The following is an 18,361-nucleotide window of genomic DNA, read 5'->3' on the forward strand; positions in this document are numbered from 1 at the left end:
CCCTACAGCCCATTGGAGTTTGCATTACAGTTTTTTATTGTTGAGTAGTTGCAGATGGTCAATCGTACAGCATAGGAAATAAAGGCAGCGTATGTGGTCAGTTGGTTACATTGAGTGGCCGTTTTAGATATGTACACTTAATGAAATGGTCATGCATTCGTTTAACAGACAGAGCAGGTATTATGTTACCCAGTGCTGTTCAATGGACAAAACCTTGTGTTTCTGTTTTTAATCGAACTGTGAACTGAATTATAACATTGTGCGCCCAAATTCCCAACTCGGAGGTCAAAGTTATTAATATGGGTAGCTGGCATTAAATGGCATATTTTTGCGAAGTTGACATGTCCTGTGAGGTAACTTCCCTGGGAACACACAAACTGATAAAAATGTATACCTTGAATGCACTGTAAGTCACTTTGGATAAAAGCGTCTGTAAAATGCATAAATGTAAATGTAATGTAAACTTGCTCTACTGCATCTAAAACTATTTTAAACATAAAAATAGCTTTAAAGATGCTGTAAGCGATTTTCTTCATGGAAAAGTATGCAAAAAAGTTTCCTACTCCCTGAAAGATATTAATGAAATAAGTGTCCTGAGATATCTCACTGCTCTCTGTGACAGCTGTAGACTCTGTAAACAGCAAACAAAAATGTGTCTGCGGGCCGTAGTCTTTGACGCTTTCGACCTGTCAATCATTTTGTGTGTTCTCATAGTATAGTTACAGCGAATTATTGAGGCTTAAAGCCATTTTTATGCCATGTTGCTCATAACAGTTGTCAGTTGAGGGCGCTATTTTGCTGTTGTTGTTTTTAATAACCGTTTCTGCATGATGTTGGTCTCAGTAAAGCTAATTTGGTATCTTTGGGTTTTGGAAAGAGGGGTGTGGGTAATTCAACCGCTCAGTCTCATGGAAGTAGAATGGCTAAAATCACTTACAGCAACTTTAAATTATTTTAAAATGCATGCGGTTTAAAAAAGACTAAAATCTTTTTTTTTTAAAGGTGAAAAACTTCAAATAAATGGTGACCAGTTACAGGATCTGATAAACACTTTTCCTTATTCATTGATATAACTTTTAAACTAAAGTGTTGCTAAAATAAAAACATATGGACATTTTAGGCTACATCAATTACCCAAATGTGCATACTAGCAGTGTGCATGTTAGCATGTTTTTCCTGATTGATAGCAATAGCATTTTCTACAGTATATAAACAACGTCTATGCTAGTCAGGAGAATGTTCAGGGATGTTGGCAGTATGCTAAGTTCATAAGGTGGGATTGCAGCTAATATCATGTTTCACAGAGTGAATGACGTTATAAAGCTAATAAAGTGTGAGCAAGCTCCATGACTTTTGTAGACTCAGACACACCAAAACAAACGAGGCGGTAACAATGGTGGTTATAGATAGCATGAGCTAAACGAGAGCTCATTAGCATGATCTGAATGAGCGCATTTTACGCAGCGTTAGATTCCACACTGATGTGGGCTATACATACAGTATATGTATAATGCATAATGTACTGTGTATAATGTATTAGGTAAACTGCTAGTCCCAAGAGAGATAATGGCTAAATGGTGAAAGTACAAGGAGTGTTTGATAAGGGGCACAGAAGTGTGTTATTTGGTCTTAGAGAATGCATTTTATGGCTTTTATACACTTTTCATGACACATATGAAAATGTCATGTCTTTTACCACATTGCTATATCAAAATTCATTGAATCATTGATAATTAGTGAAAAATTCAGGGAACACAAAGGCTCCTCATTAGGCCTTTGTTACATGGTTGTGTAGCACAAGTATTACAGAATAGTCGATACATGAAGGAATACAACATCAATAACTGTAATATCACCAATATGCTTGATATAAATCTGTGGCTACATAAAAATGATATATAAATTATATTAGTGGTCTTTGAGATGCTCTTTTCTCAGTATTCTCCATTTCATTCATTACTAATGAAATCCTTGTCTAAGGTCGAAATATGCTTACACACCGTTTGGAAATGATTGCATAGCGCATTGATATAAAATGTGTTTAAAAGCACAAAATATATACGAAACTACATGAATTCTCTTTGAATTTAGTCCCCGGGAGATTTAGGAAAGGTTCACTGAGCTACATAAATACATCAATTGTTTAATAAGTGCCAAAATAAAAGTCTAGACTTTAAAGACCAAGACAAGAAAGAACTGACCAAAGAAATTAAAAACACCTAAATATATTAAGGCAAACATCATGCAGGAAAAGGTTGTGTTGACAATATCTGTTTGAATGTGTGATTATTGAAGTGTCCCACATATTAAAAGTTTTCAGAGGATATTCAGCATTAGTGAAATGATACTTTGGGACTACTTAGGGCTGCCACGGGGTCCCTGGTGTGCATTCCATCCTAAAGACTTTTAATAATTGACTATCGGTCATCATAGGGACACTAACCACCTGATATTTCAGCTCTGAAACCAAGCAGTAAGAAGACCATATTAACCAGTAAGATGGACAGCATGAAAAAGATTGAAATAAAGAAAGGAAAGCTAATGGAGAGTTAGATACAAATGCATAGCTAGAATGTAAAAGCATGCCATAAAACTACATTATTTAAAACAAAATGTGTTTATTCTTGCTCAAATTTGGCAGAAATGTGAACAACAAAGGACGTGGTCTTAAGTCAGTGTTGCCATGCGTGCCACAACGCAAGTCTGACAATTAGTGAGATGTGTTAAAATCTTGCAGAATGCCATTTTATAAAACAATCAGAGGCTTATAGCAATTTTTAAGTTCTGTGATACTAGAAAGTAGGCTATATTCTACAATTAAGACTAGCACCGGAGTCAGATGATTAAGTCTGCCATTAGGAAGTCACACAAACAAAAAGTAAACATAGAGGCTGAAAAGCACTTGAAGTTATATTTCACCCAAAAAAAATGCAAATTCTGTTAACATTTACTCTCATGTCATTCCAGACCCGTATGACATTTTTCTTCTACTGTGGAACACAAAAAGAGAAGATTTGCAGCCACATATTATAGCTTCTTGTAAGGAACAGGCTAAAATAAAAGCCATTCTTTAATGCAAATGAAAGACCATTCACATTCATAGTATGAAAAAGAGAAGCCTAGACTCCTTTTGTGTTCCACAGAAGTAAGAAAGTCTTTTAGGTTTCAAACGACACGTGGGTAAGACAGAGTTAAAATATATGGGTTTATTGTTGTTTTTTTATTTAATGTTTTTACATTTATGCCTCAAAAAGTTTCTCTATTCTTCATTTACGGCTGTTTACTGAAATATTGGAGTGGGGACACAGTGGTTGCAGTACCCTTAAAACAACTCAGGCTCAAATAAAGGATATAGACTTTCATTATTGCACCCCTTTGCCCATTGGTCACATTTTCATCACAATACATTGGCAAAATTCTATCACTCACGATCATTAGAAAATTAATCACAGACATGAATTGTTGTAAAATCAGCAATTAACAAAAGGGCCTATGCCTTTGTGCCTTAATAAAATGTGTAGTGTATTGGCCGGGTTTCTTAAATGCATTGGCCTCAAAAAGTATTTGGATACTTAAGTCACATTTAAAAATGTATTAATTTTTTTGCTTTATATAAGAAACTATTAAACTCAGCTGGCATTTATTTTAAAGAAATACAGCACAAACACACTATTCAAGCAAAACATTGTTTTAAATTAAGATAAAAATTATTTTTGACACATTAACTTTTCATCGTAAGGGAAAAAAAAGTGAAGATGTGAAAAGTAACTGGTAACTGAGGCTTTCTTTTGTCTTCCGGGGAAGAAAGTCATACAGGTTTAGAACTGCATGAGAGTGAGTAAATGATAACAGACGTTTCAATTTTGGGTGAGCTATCCATTTAAAAGGAATTGCAAAAATGGCTCAGAAAAGTGAAGCTAGTTCTGAGAAAAGGTCGAGCATGTTTGCAAATGGTTTAATATTTTGTTGTCAGTGCAAATAAATTCATGTGTTTCAGCTATGACAACACTCTGAATAAACTGAAGGTGTTATAACGGATATGACAAGTTTTTAGGTTTGGTCTTGGCGGACTAGATCTGTTTACGCTACTGCTGATGCTACTGTGAAGCTGATCTAAAGATGGGGTGGAGGAGGGTTTCAGAGAGAACATTTTTGTAGTGTGCTGCAGTGAAACCAGCTTGCATGCAAACATCTGAGGTATTTAAATGCCAGACAGAGAGAGATTACGCAAGTTGATTATCTTACAGATTGCATGTCAAAGGACCTATCAGCTTGGGCCATAGAGTATGCGAGCCAATTGGCTAACAGGAAACATGTTTTAAGGACCTATCAGCCTGCGCCATGTAGAGTTTCATGACTGAAATTAGAATAATTTTTAAGTGTGACTTAAAAGTCCAAAAGTGTCCAAATACATTTTGGGGCCACTGTATGTATGTATGTATGTATGTATTATAATAGCACAATAATAAAAAAACAACAAAAGTAAAACAAACAGAGATCTGAAAATCTCAACTTTCTCAAGCTCCTATGAAGCTTCCTCCGTTTTATTCTTCTCTTCAACTTTAGCTCCTTCTTGCTCCATGTTTATTTTGTTCTCTTCTTTTGGCTTCTGCTCTTCAGTCACTGCCTTCTCGGCCACCGCCTCTTCAGCCACTGCCTCCTCTTTTTTCTCCTCATCCTTTGCTGGCTCTGCCTGTTGTGGTTCTGCCTTCACAGCCGCTGCAGCTGCTTCAGCTTGTGCCTCCTGAGATGAACTTGCTGCTTGTTCTTCCTGATCCGAACAACGCTGGTCGCTGACAGCCTGTGCCAGATAGCCAATCAGCTTCATATATTCCTGGAAGCTGACCTTCCCATCCTGGTTGTTGTCAAGTTCTTGACGCATGCCTTTTATTGCGTCATTGTTCTCTGTGCCCTAAACAAACAAGTTGCTCAGATGTTAATAGCTCAAACAATGACAGTTTTTCACTCATCACTTAACTTGAGGATTTATTGATAGATTATTTCAAATTTGAATGGAATGAACTGCTCATGGTGACACAATGTCAATTCTTGCATTGTATCAGGGTGTTGTGGGTGTTTGTTAGGGTGTTGTTATTTTTAATTGCATGGATGCCAACCTGCAACCATGTAACAAAATGAAGTGGAGTGTAATATAAAACACAGGATGGTTTTCCAAAGCTACATCGTAACTAAATGGTGAATGAATTACAGGTTTTAAAGGGATAGTTTGCCCAAAAATTTAAATTCTGTCATCATTTATTCACCTTCATGTTATTCCAAACATGTATGACTTTCTTACTTCCATGAAACACAAAAGGAGAATGATGATCTCAGTCACCATTCACTGTCATTATATGGCACAATTATGACTGAAAATAACATTCTGCTTTTGTGTGTTATGGAATAAAGAAGGTCATACTTTTGTTAACATAATATCGTGCCGTCCCTCAGGTACAGCCCTGGATGACGCCTATAGCAGAACGTGTGTCTCGATTGGACTTTCCAAATTTAGACATTTGAATATCTCTGCCACAGTGTTTTAGACAAAAAATATTTTTTACATACAATAATCATTCAATATAATTATCAAAGTAACAAATACTTATTTGCAAGTTAAAATAATTTTGCTCAAAAATCAGATCATTTTGAATGTGCGTGGCGCCCCACAGGGTAAGTAATTGATGACAAAATGTTGTTGTCATTTTTGGGTGGACTATCCCTTTAAGAATCTATAAAATAAAGTTTTGCTTGATTTCAGAAAAAAAGGACACTGCTTCTAACCGTCAGAATGTTTTTTAGGTTGTTCTTCACAAGGTTCTGGAACTCCTTTGCTCCAAGGTTCTCCTTGCCCTTTGCTGACTTCAGGTACACACCCACTACTGTTTTGATTGCTGCCTCCATCTTTGCTCTCGCTCTACACAGAACAGAGCAAAACTTATTAGACAGCTGAAATATGCATGATTTTCACAAACATTAATTCACTGAAATATATGTGTGATGAGTGCACTGAAAATGCTAGCAGCAAAATTAGATTTTTACAGTGCTATGGTGCAGTGTGTGGTTGCCACAGCATTGGTTTTTAGCATGTTGCTATGCAGTTGCTAGGGTGTTCTGGATGGTTGCTAGGTGGTTGCTGACTAGCCAAAGTCAGAAGAACCCACCCCCAAATCTCCATAACATTCTTCTCCTTACATATTGTTTGAGTACCTCCTTAACGGTAAGAATTGTTTGACTGTTTTATCATCCACCAGGTGAAAATCGTATAAATGATCCCTTAGAAAAGTAATAGCACACCTCTCCTCAACAGGCAGAACAACTTGAGTTATCATTCATGTCCACAGCAAAAATGTGCAGGATGAGATACATGCAAGTTTAATGCATAGACATTAGGTCAGGGTTAGGTTAGGGTTTGTTAACCCTAAGTATGAGCAATAGTAATAGTGATGAAGATGGAAGAAGTGGGGTCATTAGATGGTCTGTGACATGCTACGCTCCTCAAAAAGTTGGAGCCAAACTCTGCTGATTCCATTTAGTATGTGTACAGTACAGTCCCTGAAAGTGTACTAGAGTGTGGAGAATGGAAATCTTGGGAGTTAGAACTGACAGTTGATTGTAGATAAGGGAAAAGAGAAGAAGGCAAGTCACCAATGGCTGTCCTGATCTTTGATAGGTCATCTGATCTCCTGATCCCGCACAGTGGCTTCATGTTTCTCAAGGGATTACTGAACGCTCAAACGTCCCATCCTTTATTCTTTCTTCACTCACTCTTTTTATTTCTGCAGTTTGTTACTCTTGCTCTTAACACCTCTGTCAGTGTAAAAAAGCAGTCTTCCCTGCTTTTGCCTTTTTTCATCATCAGTCTCTTTTGCCATGCATAATATTTCCTTTTGTCAAGTAAGTTTTTTTATTGGATATGAAGGATTTCAAGAACATTACAGACTAATTTTTCCTCACATTTTGCCATATTGCTTATTTAATAATAATAGTAAAAAAAAAAAAAAAATACATAAATTAGAATATACTTAATATACAACCCCAATCCCGAACAAGTTGGGACAGTATGAAAAATGTGAATAAAAACAAAAAGGAGTGATTTGTAAATTATATTCACCCTTTGCTATATTGAAAGAACCACATTATGTGATGTTTTACCTTGTGAATTTCATTGTTCTTTGGAAAACGTACAGTAATTTCAAATCAAATGATTGCAACATGCTCCAAAAAAGTTGAGACAGGGGCAGTTTAAGACTAATAACAATTTGATGAGTTAAAATAACAAGGCGATGTTAAACAGGTGAGTTAATTGTGTCATAGTATATAAGGAGCCTCCAAAAACAGCCTAGTCCTTCAAGAGCAAGGATCGTTCAAGACTTGTCAATTTGCCAACAGATGCTTCAGCAAATAATCCAACACTTTGAGATCAATGTTCCCCAAAGACAAATTGGAAGGATTTTGGGCATTTCACCCTCTAAAGTGCACAATATAGATAAAAGATTCAAGGAATCGAAATCCACTTCTGAATGTGCGTGATCTCTGTTCCCTCAGACGTCACTGTTTTAAAAAACGTCATTCATCTGTAATGGATATCATGAACATGGGCTTGGGAATACTTCAGTAAACCTTTGTTTGTCAACACCATTCGCCACTGCATCCACAGATGCAAGTTAAGACTTTACTGTGCAAAGCAGAAGCCCTACATCAACACTGTCCAGAAGTGCTGCCGACTTCTCTGGGCTTGGTCTCATCTTAGATGGAAAATAGAACAGTGGAACTGTGTTTTTTGGCCCGAAGAGTTCACATTTAAAAAAGAAAAAAAAAAAGCTGTCGTGTTATCTGGGCCAAAGAGGAAAAGGACCATCCAAACTGTTATTAGCATCAGGTCCAAAAGCCAGTGTCTGTATGGGCCAGGGGTGTGCCAATGCCCATGGCATAGGTAACTCGCACATCTGTGAGGGCGCATTTAGACACATATGTACAAATTTTGGAGCAACATATACTGCCATCCAGCACCGTCTTTTCTAGGGATGTCCCTGCATTTTCCAGTAGGACAACTTCAAACCACATACTGCCTGGATTACAAGCGCATGGCTGTGTAAGCAGAGAGTGTGGGTGCTGAATTGGTCAGACTGAAGTCCTGACCTGTCTCCAGTTGAGAATGTGTGGTGCATTATGAAGCACACCATACTGCAACGAAGACCCCGTACAATTGTGATTGGGGGAAAATTACATTTCTAAACTTAACAAACTTGTGTCTTCAGTGCTTAAATGCTTAATAAGTGTTTTTAGAAGAAATGTTGATGTTTCACAGTGGTAAACACTCGACTATCCCAACTTTTTTGGAGCGTGAGTATGTTTTTTCATACAATGAAAGTGAATGGTGACTGAGGCTAACATTCTCCCTAACATCTCCGTTTGTGTTCCGCAGAAGAAAGAAAGTCATACAGGTAATCAATATTGTCCATTCACTAAATAAGCGTCCTGTTAAATCTAACAGAATAATAAAGAATACAATTCAGGATGTCGGCTTTGAAATGGAGGATCCACTGTACTCTAGTGTGCTTTTGACAAAAGATACATTTAATTTATGTAATCTTGCACAATAAACCTGAGTGTTTTGCAGAGATGTAGTATAAAACGCAACTCCAGGGGCTTGTCATTAATTCCAATAATTACTCTTAAAGGTATAGTTCACCCAAAAATGAAAATTCTCTCATTTACTCACTGTCATGCCATGACAGATGTGTATGACTTCCTTCTGCTGAACACAAACGAAGATTTTTAGAAGAATATTTTAGCTTTGTAGGTCCTTACAATGCAAGTTAATGGGTACCAAAATTTTGATGCTCCACAAAACCCATAAAGGCAGCATAAAAGTAATCCATAAGACTCCAGTGGTTAAATCCATAGTTTCAGAAGCGATATGATAGGTTTGGGTGAGAAACAGATACATATTTATGTCATTTTTTACTATTAATTTTCCTCCCTGCCCAGTAGGTGGCGATATGCACAATAAATGCAAATTGCCAAAAATAAAAGAAGAAGAAATTGAGGATTTCTGGTAAAAAGGGACTTAAATATTGATCTGTTTCTCACCCACACCTATCATATCCTTCAGAAGACATATATTTAACCACTGGAGTCTTATGGATTACTTTTGCGCTGTCTTTATGTGCATTTTGGAGGTTCAAAATTTTGGTACACATTCACATGCATTGTGAGGACCTAAAGAGCTGAAATATTCTTCTAAAAATCTTTGTTTGTGTTCTTGAGAAGAAAGAAATCCATGCACATCTGGAATGGCATGAAGGTGAGTAAATGATGAGAGAATTAGCATTTTGGGTGAACTATCCCTTTAATGTTAGTCATTCAAACTTGACCAAAAAGTTATGACTCGCTAGTAAGGTCAGGATGGGAACACTTATAGTTTGCACAGCTGTTAAAACAAAGACAAAAAAAAAAAAAAAAAACAGTGACATCCAGCGGTCACCAAAGAAGACTTTGGGTTTTAGTAGGTCAAAATTTGTGTAGGTGTGTTTGTCACATGATACGATTTCTAATGCCACTAAATTAGCTTACGTACATACGCACAGAGTATCCCCTTATCAGCTGCAATAACTACATCGGCAGGTAGTAAGCAATTAAGAAACACGCCCATTAGCCTAATTTAATGAGAGACAGATGACGCAGTAGACGCATATTAAAGTTTCTGGTTTCATAGGCTGTTTGAAAGTGAGCAGGAGCTCTTTACACTACAGTTCTGTGAGCCAGGGATGGAATGATGCAGGAAATAGTTTCTACTTCCTTGGGGTTAACATCCTGCCTATTTGTGTTCCATGGAGGAAAGTCATACAGGATTGAATAAATGATGATAGAATCAGACTTTTTGTGTGAACTATCCCTTTAATTAAAATTTGCAAGCCATGACAGTGTGCAGGACCTTTTTGTTTCATTTGTGATAACATATCATAAAGTACCATATATGCCATACATAAATATTATATTTGAAATTATATTACAGAATATGTTTTGTGTACTTATCAAAATTTTTGTTAATGCATTCTTAAGACTGTATCTAAAGATACAAACTTTAAAAGTTCAGTCAAGCACAAGTCATAAAAACGTAATAGCCTACTGTCTGTCAAATATGCAAGATAAGTGTCTGTCTGGAGACCTGGGATGTGTCTCAAAACCAGGTAGCTCAGCATTTTTGGACAGCACAATCACGTTCTGACATCTCAGCATGCATATGATGCCCATAATGCTGTCTATTATTTCCATATACTGCCTAGGCACCTAGCTACAAAGACAGCATCCTAACCATAATGGAGTTTGGTAGGCAGCACTGTAGGTTTTTAGACACAGCCCCTACAGTACAATCTGGATACTGTAAGGCCTTATCCACAGTATAAACTATGTCTACATTTGCCCCAGACTAAAGGGCCATTGGTCTGTTGAAGTCAATTCTGTGTTGTTGTCACAACTCTTACAATCACACCTTTTCTCCACAATCATATTTCTACTGACTATAGGCACTGTTCACTGATCCTGTTGACTCTTTCAACCCACAGTCTCAACCCTACCCAGTGCCAGTCGTGAAGTCATATACATTATTGACGTTTTTGGCCCCTGACCTGGCAATTCTGCGTGGCTGCTACCCTAGACAGTCTCCAGCTTTAAGCTTTAACTCAAAACTCCCTCAGACAGACAGCATGTGGATGGGCCGCTAAAGTTTGCTAATAATAAGTAATGAAGAGGGATCTTCCATTACTTAAGTGACTCTCCAAAACAGACGGGTCATTCCTGTTATGCAATACCTTTTGAACTCTGTAACTTTTAGAAATGAGAAATGTATGAGCTGTAATTTAAGGTAGTATTTCTATAAAAGAGTATACCAGACTTTCAGAAACAATGTATGTTCTGATCAAGCTCAGGCACTTAAACTATATTAATAATAACTTACCTAACAGAATGGAACTTAACAGGAAAGTTAGCTATTGCTTATAGAGAGATTGAGAGTTGGCTTACATGAAGGTGTTAAAAAAGTTTATTTTAATATTTATTGCCCGCCTTTTGAAATGTTGATTTTATCGTAGCAATTTCTGTAATTATATTCTGTCATTTTCAGAGATGCAAACTTCTCACCTTTCAGCTTGTCAACTTTCCTGAAGCAAATTTGCCCAAATTGTTTGGTAAAATGTTCTACATTTTCCTTAATAAAATGACTTGAAAGTGTTACTTTAAGCCTAAACAAGCTTTAAATACAACAAATGGACATTTGGAACACCTGCTATGACCTTTTTCACCTCTCATGAGTTTGCATCCCTGAATTTTAATAGAATTGAATGTTTCAGGATGATAAAAACGAGCTTATACCACAAAGCTGGTATAAGCTGTATTCAAAGAATACATACAATATATTGTTAAAATTTAACAAGCAGTTGTTTACCCTCTAGAAACTGTCACTTCCTGGAGGATGTCATCATGAAACTGGCTTTTGTTAGTGAAAGGAAAATCTCAAAAGACTAACAGGATGGAAAGTGATATTGAAGGCAAACATATAGACTGATGACCAATTAAAACAATATTCCCACGAAAACATGTTTTGAATGAAACATTTGGATTAGCAAAAGGAAAAAATGAATAAACAACAACAACAACAACAAAAAAGTAATAAATTGCTAGTTCTTAATTTTAAAAGTTAGTCTAATGCATAGCAACATGCATAGCAAACATCTGCTCAAAGTTGTAAAATTATCCACAATACACCACCATATGTTCACCTACTTGTAATATTGTGAAATATTAATTTTATATGGCGTATTACTATTTCCATCTTTAAAAGTGTAATATTTGGTCCATAAGACACACTCAAAAAATATTTTAGCCTATTTTTAAGATTTACACATTTCAATTTCATAACAAATTTCATTTAAATTGAATTGAGTAATATTTTAAAATTTTAAATTAAACAACTTTAATATATATAGGCCTAAAACTTTAGTTTTATTCATTTAAATTTGTTAAAAAGTACTAAATTGCAACTGGATCTTAAGAAAATATGCTAAAATACTTATTGAGTGCATAGCAACATGATGAGGACTTGGAAATGTTGGCTACTGCGTGATAGGAAAGACCCATAAATATATCCGTGCCAACAAACGAAACCAAACAAAGGAAAAGACATACAGTTTAACAAGTGACACCCATGCACTCTTTCGGTCTACCGTTTCTCTTCAATACTCAAAAGATATTGAGAGGTTTGCTTTTCCAAACGGGTGAACGTGATACGCGCGCGCTCTATCGCGGTAACGACAATACCCGCTCGCGTGCGCCATGAAAAATTCACACAGGAACAAGTTTGCCAGTGTACAAAAAAACCAACGGACAACAATCTAGAGGTACATCTTATTTACTTCGTTCTGAAATCATTCGTGGATTAAAAACACCAAACACATCATCTCCTAATCCGCAGGCATCTACCAATAATAATAAATAGAGAGTCTACAATTCATAATAATAACAATAGCCAACATATTCTTGCATGACAAGGGCTATTCTTGTAGGCTATTATATGAAAATAGAAATGCATTCAAGTTTATTCTTTAAACTTAAGATAAACGTAAAACAAACAACTATAGCAGCGGTCGTAAACTTTTCATTAAACGCGTAATAGTTTGCGCGTGAACGCTTAAAAAAGAACGCGTCAATACACAGTAGATTTGTAAAAAGACGCAACATCTGTGCGAGAAAGGCAGATCTGCGATCAGTTGACTGAGGATGGTCGAACTGTGTTCCTAAAACGTGGCGTTAACAGTGTACGAGAACTTCTCCAGATATAAACTGAAACTTTCACGTTGTTCCAGTTAATTCGTAAATACGAAGTAAACGTTTTTGGAGCACTTACCCTAAAATGAGGACTGCACGGATTGACAGTTCGCAGGAGTTTCAGTAAAGTCTTTTTTTTTTCCTTTTCCCTTTTCTTCCCTACGTCAAAAAAAAAAAAAAAAAAAACTTGTCAGACTCGAACCGCTGCCCGAATCTCTTCCGTGATTTTTTTTTTCTTTTTTTTTTTCCTCTAAAGTTTTTTTCGACCCTGACTCAGACAAATCAAAGGGCGTGTACCTGGAGCAGGAAAACTATGGGACGAACTTTTCTGTTCCACTTCTAAAAAGAACTTTGAGTTTGATATTTTAGATTAGAATTCATAAATGTGATTCCATGCATGCATGTTCTCAAACATCAGCAGTGTGTGGATGTAGTTTCATGCCAGAAATCAAACTAAGAATCATGGCAAATGACAGTCTGAAGTTTTAGTGGGAAGTACAAAATGTTAACCCTTACCTGAACAATGCATACACCATATTGACACAGTAGCATGCAATATTTACATGCAATAACACCACATGACTCATTGTTGTCTGAATCACCATAGTGCATTGTGATTTAACGAAGCTTCAGACAATTTACCAGCCTTGAAATAGACTGAAATAGGACAGACAGACTAATGAATCATAGCCAAGTGCCCACGCTTTACTACCTTTATTATCTTTATATGCTTTTGATTGTGTGTTTAAAAGAGGCGCTACCTGTTAAGTCTGTACGACTGATGTCAGTTTATGTGGACTATGCTCATGCCTTAGTCACACCTCTTTGATTATGCTACAAAGTTCACTCTTGGTCAACTATCAAATTTTACATTTAGAGTTTTGCATTAAAAGCTCTGGGTTTGCAGAATTTCATTTGCATGCACCGTATATCAGGAATTGTGGTGCAATAGTTAAATTAATCAAATTTTAATTGGTGCAAACTGTGATGTTCACCTATACTGGAAGATCAGCAAAATCTAAACTCTCTGCCCCCACTTTGACACTTTGCCTCTTTGTTTGATTGCTCATATCTTAAAAATGCATAAAGGCGTTTGCACGATTTTTGGCATACTTCTATGAATTTTTGTATACAACAAAATGACGTGTGACGTCATCGTGAGCAACAACTTGCTATAAGTAAATTGTTTAGCTAAGTTTTCAACAGGAGCAAACTTAGATGCTTCTCTTTCGCCATATGGCCAAACGATTTACTTATTTATTTATTTGTAGCAAGTCGTTGCTCACGATGACATCACAGCCACACGTCATTTCATTGTTTACAAAAAGTCGTTAAAGTATGACAAAAATCGTGCAAAAGCCTTTATGCATTTTTAAGATATGAGCAATCAAACATAGTGGCCCTGTTTTTTGGGGGGGTCATGGGCCACCCTTGTATATGATTGTAAATTAAAATTTTCTTAATGCATCACATAAGGCAATTTGTACTGACTTGGCAAAAGGCATTTGAGTTTTTAAAAAACTTTTATTGACATATTTCAGGCAGGTGCATCCTTCTGCATCCTTCTTTTAACCTTGCAAACAAGATTTAAATCTCCCTTATTATCCATAAGAAAGCAGCACCCTCACTCAAGGCAAAACTGTGAGCAAAGCACTACCATGGAGCACCAGCTTAGGACAAAAAGAGCATACTGACATTTCTCTCTGAACTTCGAACAGACTGCTTGGCTTGCGCTGTAATTGTGAAGCTGTAAGATTAAGCCGCTGGGCAAAAGGATTGGTGAGGGCCTTTGTGTGGTTTTGGGTTACCATAAATTGATGCTATTAAATCAGGGATGCACCTTATTCTCTACACAAGCGAGAGTTGGAGAAGGGTGTGGAGAGAACCTTATATGACTTGGTCAGTAAAGAGGCATGGCAAGGTTACCTTGGAAATTAAACAATGGTTTCTTTTATTTGGTGTCACCTGCTTTGGACAATCATTAACTACAAACACTGGCACCGCCTGTGTTATAACTACATCAGAAAGTCACATGGTAAAATTTGACACAGTTGTCTCATAGTGGACTAGTAGCATATTTAAAATGTCATCCTGGCTCTTCATTGGCTAGAAACCGCCGTGCTTATTCGCCAGATTGCCAATCAGCTGCCAGAATTCCATGAATGTCAGTTCCCCATCATTATTGGCATCCAATGAGCTCATGAGCTGATCAATCACAGTAGGGTCAGAGGCATTCTGTGGGAGACACAGGATGGACAGGCATTCATTCATTTGCACAATGACAGTGTCTCCATCTAGTGGTTATGACTGATACTGCACATTCTTTTCCGCTGACCTATTAATGTGGGGGAGTTCCTGTCTAGCATGGGCCCAAAAAAAAAAAAAAAAAAAAAAATGCTCTGATGTGGCATTTTTCCTTTGTCTCTTGCTGTACTGATCTAGTTCGGATGCAGACATGCTGAAACCAGACGTTTTTTTAAATAAACTTTAGAAGCCTAGTGTTTATATCTAATCTTAAAGGGTTCTTTTTGGTAAAGGCTTTTGTTATTACCCCTGCTAAATCACTAATGTATGACTTCTTTATAGAGGACTGGAATGTGGTTAACTAATTACAACTCACAGAAGTCTTACTCTTGGAGTCTCTTACTCTCTTACAAAACACATAATATGACAAAAAATATGAATGTAACACTGAGTGCGTTTACATGCACATTCTTACACCGATTATGCTTAATATGCCGACAAATGTGTGTGGTTAGATAAACGCATTAAACGGCTTTCCTTTATTGATGTAAGGTTCTAAACGGTTTAAGAATAAATAGATCGACACAGGTAGATTTTTGCCCATTAATATGATTTCGCATTGCATGTAAACACCTTAACCGGTGTTCTTACCGGTTTATACAATGTACGCAAGAGTTGTGCGCATGTCTCTTTACGGTTTTACGTCAAAAGCAGAGAATAACTCAATTAATCCCAATCTCATGTAAATGCGATTTTCTTGCTTTGTTGTATTTTTTAAATAAGATGATTTTTGGGAGTTACAGCATATTGTTATACATGTACATAAATGGGCTCATTGCATACACCCATTTGAGCTGTTATTTATTTATTTATTTATTTAAATACTGGTTATATTGGTCAGAAAAGTAAAAAAAAAAAAAAATTCTATTAGCACTGTCAGTCGATTAAATCTTGATTAATCGCATCATTTTTCATAGTTAATCGCGATTAATAGCATATTTTGAAAGTGCTGAAATTTGACTCTATATATACTTCTTTTCCTATCAAAATGTATTTACTTCCTTCTTAGGAAAGAAAACAAAACAATATGTAACAATATCATGTTTTATTAATATTTTCTAAACAAAGCCTTCCACAGTATAAAGATAGAAATGTACTAAAATAGCACCAATTCAAGTAACATTAAACATTTCCTAAAGTCTGAGTGGGAGTTTGACTAATTGAAAGAACTTGTCCCCAAATAGGTTGCATTTTCATTGCAATTGGCATTAAATCTCTTAAACTCTCATCCTCCACAATATTAATCACTGGGCAGACTGTGTCTATCCACTTTGTTACAGCGATCTTGAAGCCGCGTTCATGATTTGCATCAGGATGTCAGCGTCAAGCACCAATCTGAACTCCACATGAAAAGCGCTAGAGACAACATGTCATTCTGCATTTTTGTGATAGTTAAGACTTGACCTGGTTCTGTGGTAATTAAATTGCGCATTAAAGAGGCTGCAAAGTACTTGCTTTCTGTCACAAGTCCCATCTGGGCTTGTTTTGTACATACAAATAGCTTTTAGAGGTCCTTTTCCCTTCGCTGTTGTGTGTGGGCGTCAGTGTAATGACCCTGGGCGGACACATCGCAAAGGTTCCACCCTAGTCCACCAGTGTTTTGCTGGTTTATGCTTTATTAATGGTAAATGTGTTAATTGCAACTAATAAACTTTGACGCATTAAACTTTTTTTATGAATCCCATGCGTTAACGCGTTAATTTTGACAGCTCTAATTTCTATACTATAACTCTAAAATTTGTCCACTAAAATTGAGGACATTCTAAGTACATAAACTTATTAAATTCAATGTTGCTGTACACTCTTAAAAATAAAGGTTCTTTAGTGGTTCTTTGCAGCACCTTATGTTCATCAGAGATGACTCTTCTTATCAAGAACCATTTTGAGTTAGTTACATGGCTCTGTGGAGATTAAAAATTTATTGGTGTTACATTAATAGTTTTTTTTTTAGATCAGTAAATTAGTTTCAAGGTTCAGCACCACTAATACCCACAGTAGATTGGGTGATTTATACAGTTCGGAAGAAAAATTGGAGGTATGCTTTAATTACTGAATTAAGAACATGAAGCTCAGGTTAGCTTACCTTCACAAGGTTCGGTAGCTGGGATGTGAGCAAGCTTTGAAACTCTTCTTTGCTCAGAGTGTTTGCGGATCCATCCTTCCCCGCATAAGTCTTGAACTGGGAGATCAACACCTTAATGGCAGATTCCATGATTTTGAAGAGTTGGATGGTTAGATGGCTAGAAAATAAAAGTCATTACAGGTTAGTCCTTTCTAATATGCAAAAACTGCCTGTTTCATACTTGCAATAAACACATCTAATTAGATTAGGAATAGTTAGGTTAAAACTGAATCAAGGGTTACATCTCAGTATATAAATCAAGACTAGTAGAAAATGTATAAAAACATGCTGAGATAAATAAGAATGTACATTTACATTTATTCATTTATCAAACACTTTCATAACTTTTGTTTAGACACATTACGAGCGCCACGATTATATTATGAATAATTATTTTATTTATTAGAATGCAGAGCTAAAAATTGTTAGATCTACTGAAAGGAAGAAAAAGCTTATGTACTTACTTGTCCTCAGGAGTGATGTGCTTGCTCGGAATGATGCGTAAATGACCTCTCAGTCTCACCTTTTATTGCCTTCATCTTACAGTCAAACTCAGTGGAAAACAAAAATCACGCCCACTGCTCTTTTTCACAACTAGTCAGGATGTTATCGCCTGCTTATGTTTCCATAGCAAAGCTTAGACTCTCACTCTTACACACACATAGAATGCATTTATTGTTTTCAAGGCTGAAATAGCACCTGAAATCTTAATAGCATGCTGCACTAATTGTGTTTTTTGTGGTACTACTGATTAAATAAGCTTTTTGTTTTTGGTCATTTCAAAGCACAACATAATACATGTAGGTTGATTACTCTACACCCCCCTATCAGGTTTCCTAAATGTTGCCACTTCAAACATCTGGCATCAGGGAAATTTAATCTGATCACTCCATCAAAACTGACTCGGCATCAACCGACATGCTGGAATAAATACTATGACGTCATTAACTTGCTTTCTAAAGATCAGTTTTAGAGGTCAATACTGACATTTGTGCTTAAGCAGAATATAAAAATATTTAAAGAGGCACTTGATAATTTAATGGTGAGGTCATTGCAATATTAATGACAATGTTGGTGCTTTTTTGCAACCTTAAAAATACAACTGAGATG

At 36.4% G+C, this 18,361-nt stretch overlaps 2 protein-coding genes across 2 annotated transcripts; both read right to left on the reverse strand.

The window, feature by feature from the left end:
* Positions 1-12: 12 nt before the first annotated feature.
* On the reverse strand, positions 13-13,058 carry LOC127425644 (uncharacterized abhydrolase domain-containing protein DDB_G0269086-like). Its single transcript, XM_051671839.1, has 3 exons — positions 12,905-13,058; positions 5,782-5,914; positions 13-4,912 (listed from the first exon to the last, which is right to left on the reverse strand). The coding sequence occupies exons 2-3, from the start codon at positions 5,899-5,901 to the stop codon at positions 4,526-4,528; spliced, it is 507 nt and encodes a 168-aa protein (XP_051527799.1). The 5' UTR covers positions 5,902-5,914; positions 12,905-13,058; the 3' UTR covers positions 13-4,525.
* Positions 13,059-14,747: 1,689 nt separating this feature from the next.
* On the reverse strand, positions 14,748-17,819 carry LOC127425650 (protein S100-A11-like). Its single transcript, XM_051671848.1, has 3 exons — positions 17,716-17,819; positions 17,213-17,369; positions 14,748-15,060 (listed from the first exon to the last, which is right to left on the reverse strand). Exons 2-3 carry the CDS (start codon positions 17,339-17,341, stop codon positions 14,932-14,934), a joined length of 258 nt encoding a protein of 85 aa, XP_051527808.1. The 5' UTR covers positions 17,342-17,369; positions 17,716-17,819; the 3' UTR covers positions 14,748-14,931.
* Between the last annotated feature and the right edge of the window lie 542 nt (positions 17,820-18,361).

Source organism: Myxocyprinus asiaticus, chromosome 34, assembly GCF_019703515.2.
Source record: "Myxocyprinus asiaticus isolate MX2 ecotype Aquarium Trade chromosome 34, UBuf_Myxa_2, whole genome shotgun sequence".
Classification (NCBI taxonomy): Eukaryota; Metazoa; Chordata; class Actinopteri; order Cypriniformes; family Catostomidae; genus Myxocyprinus; species Myxocyprinus asiaticus.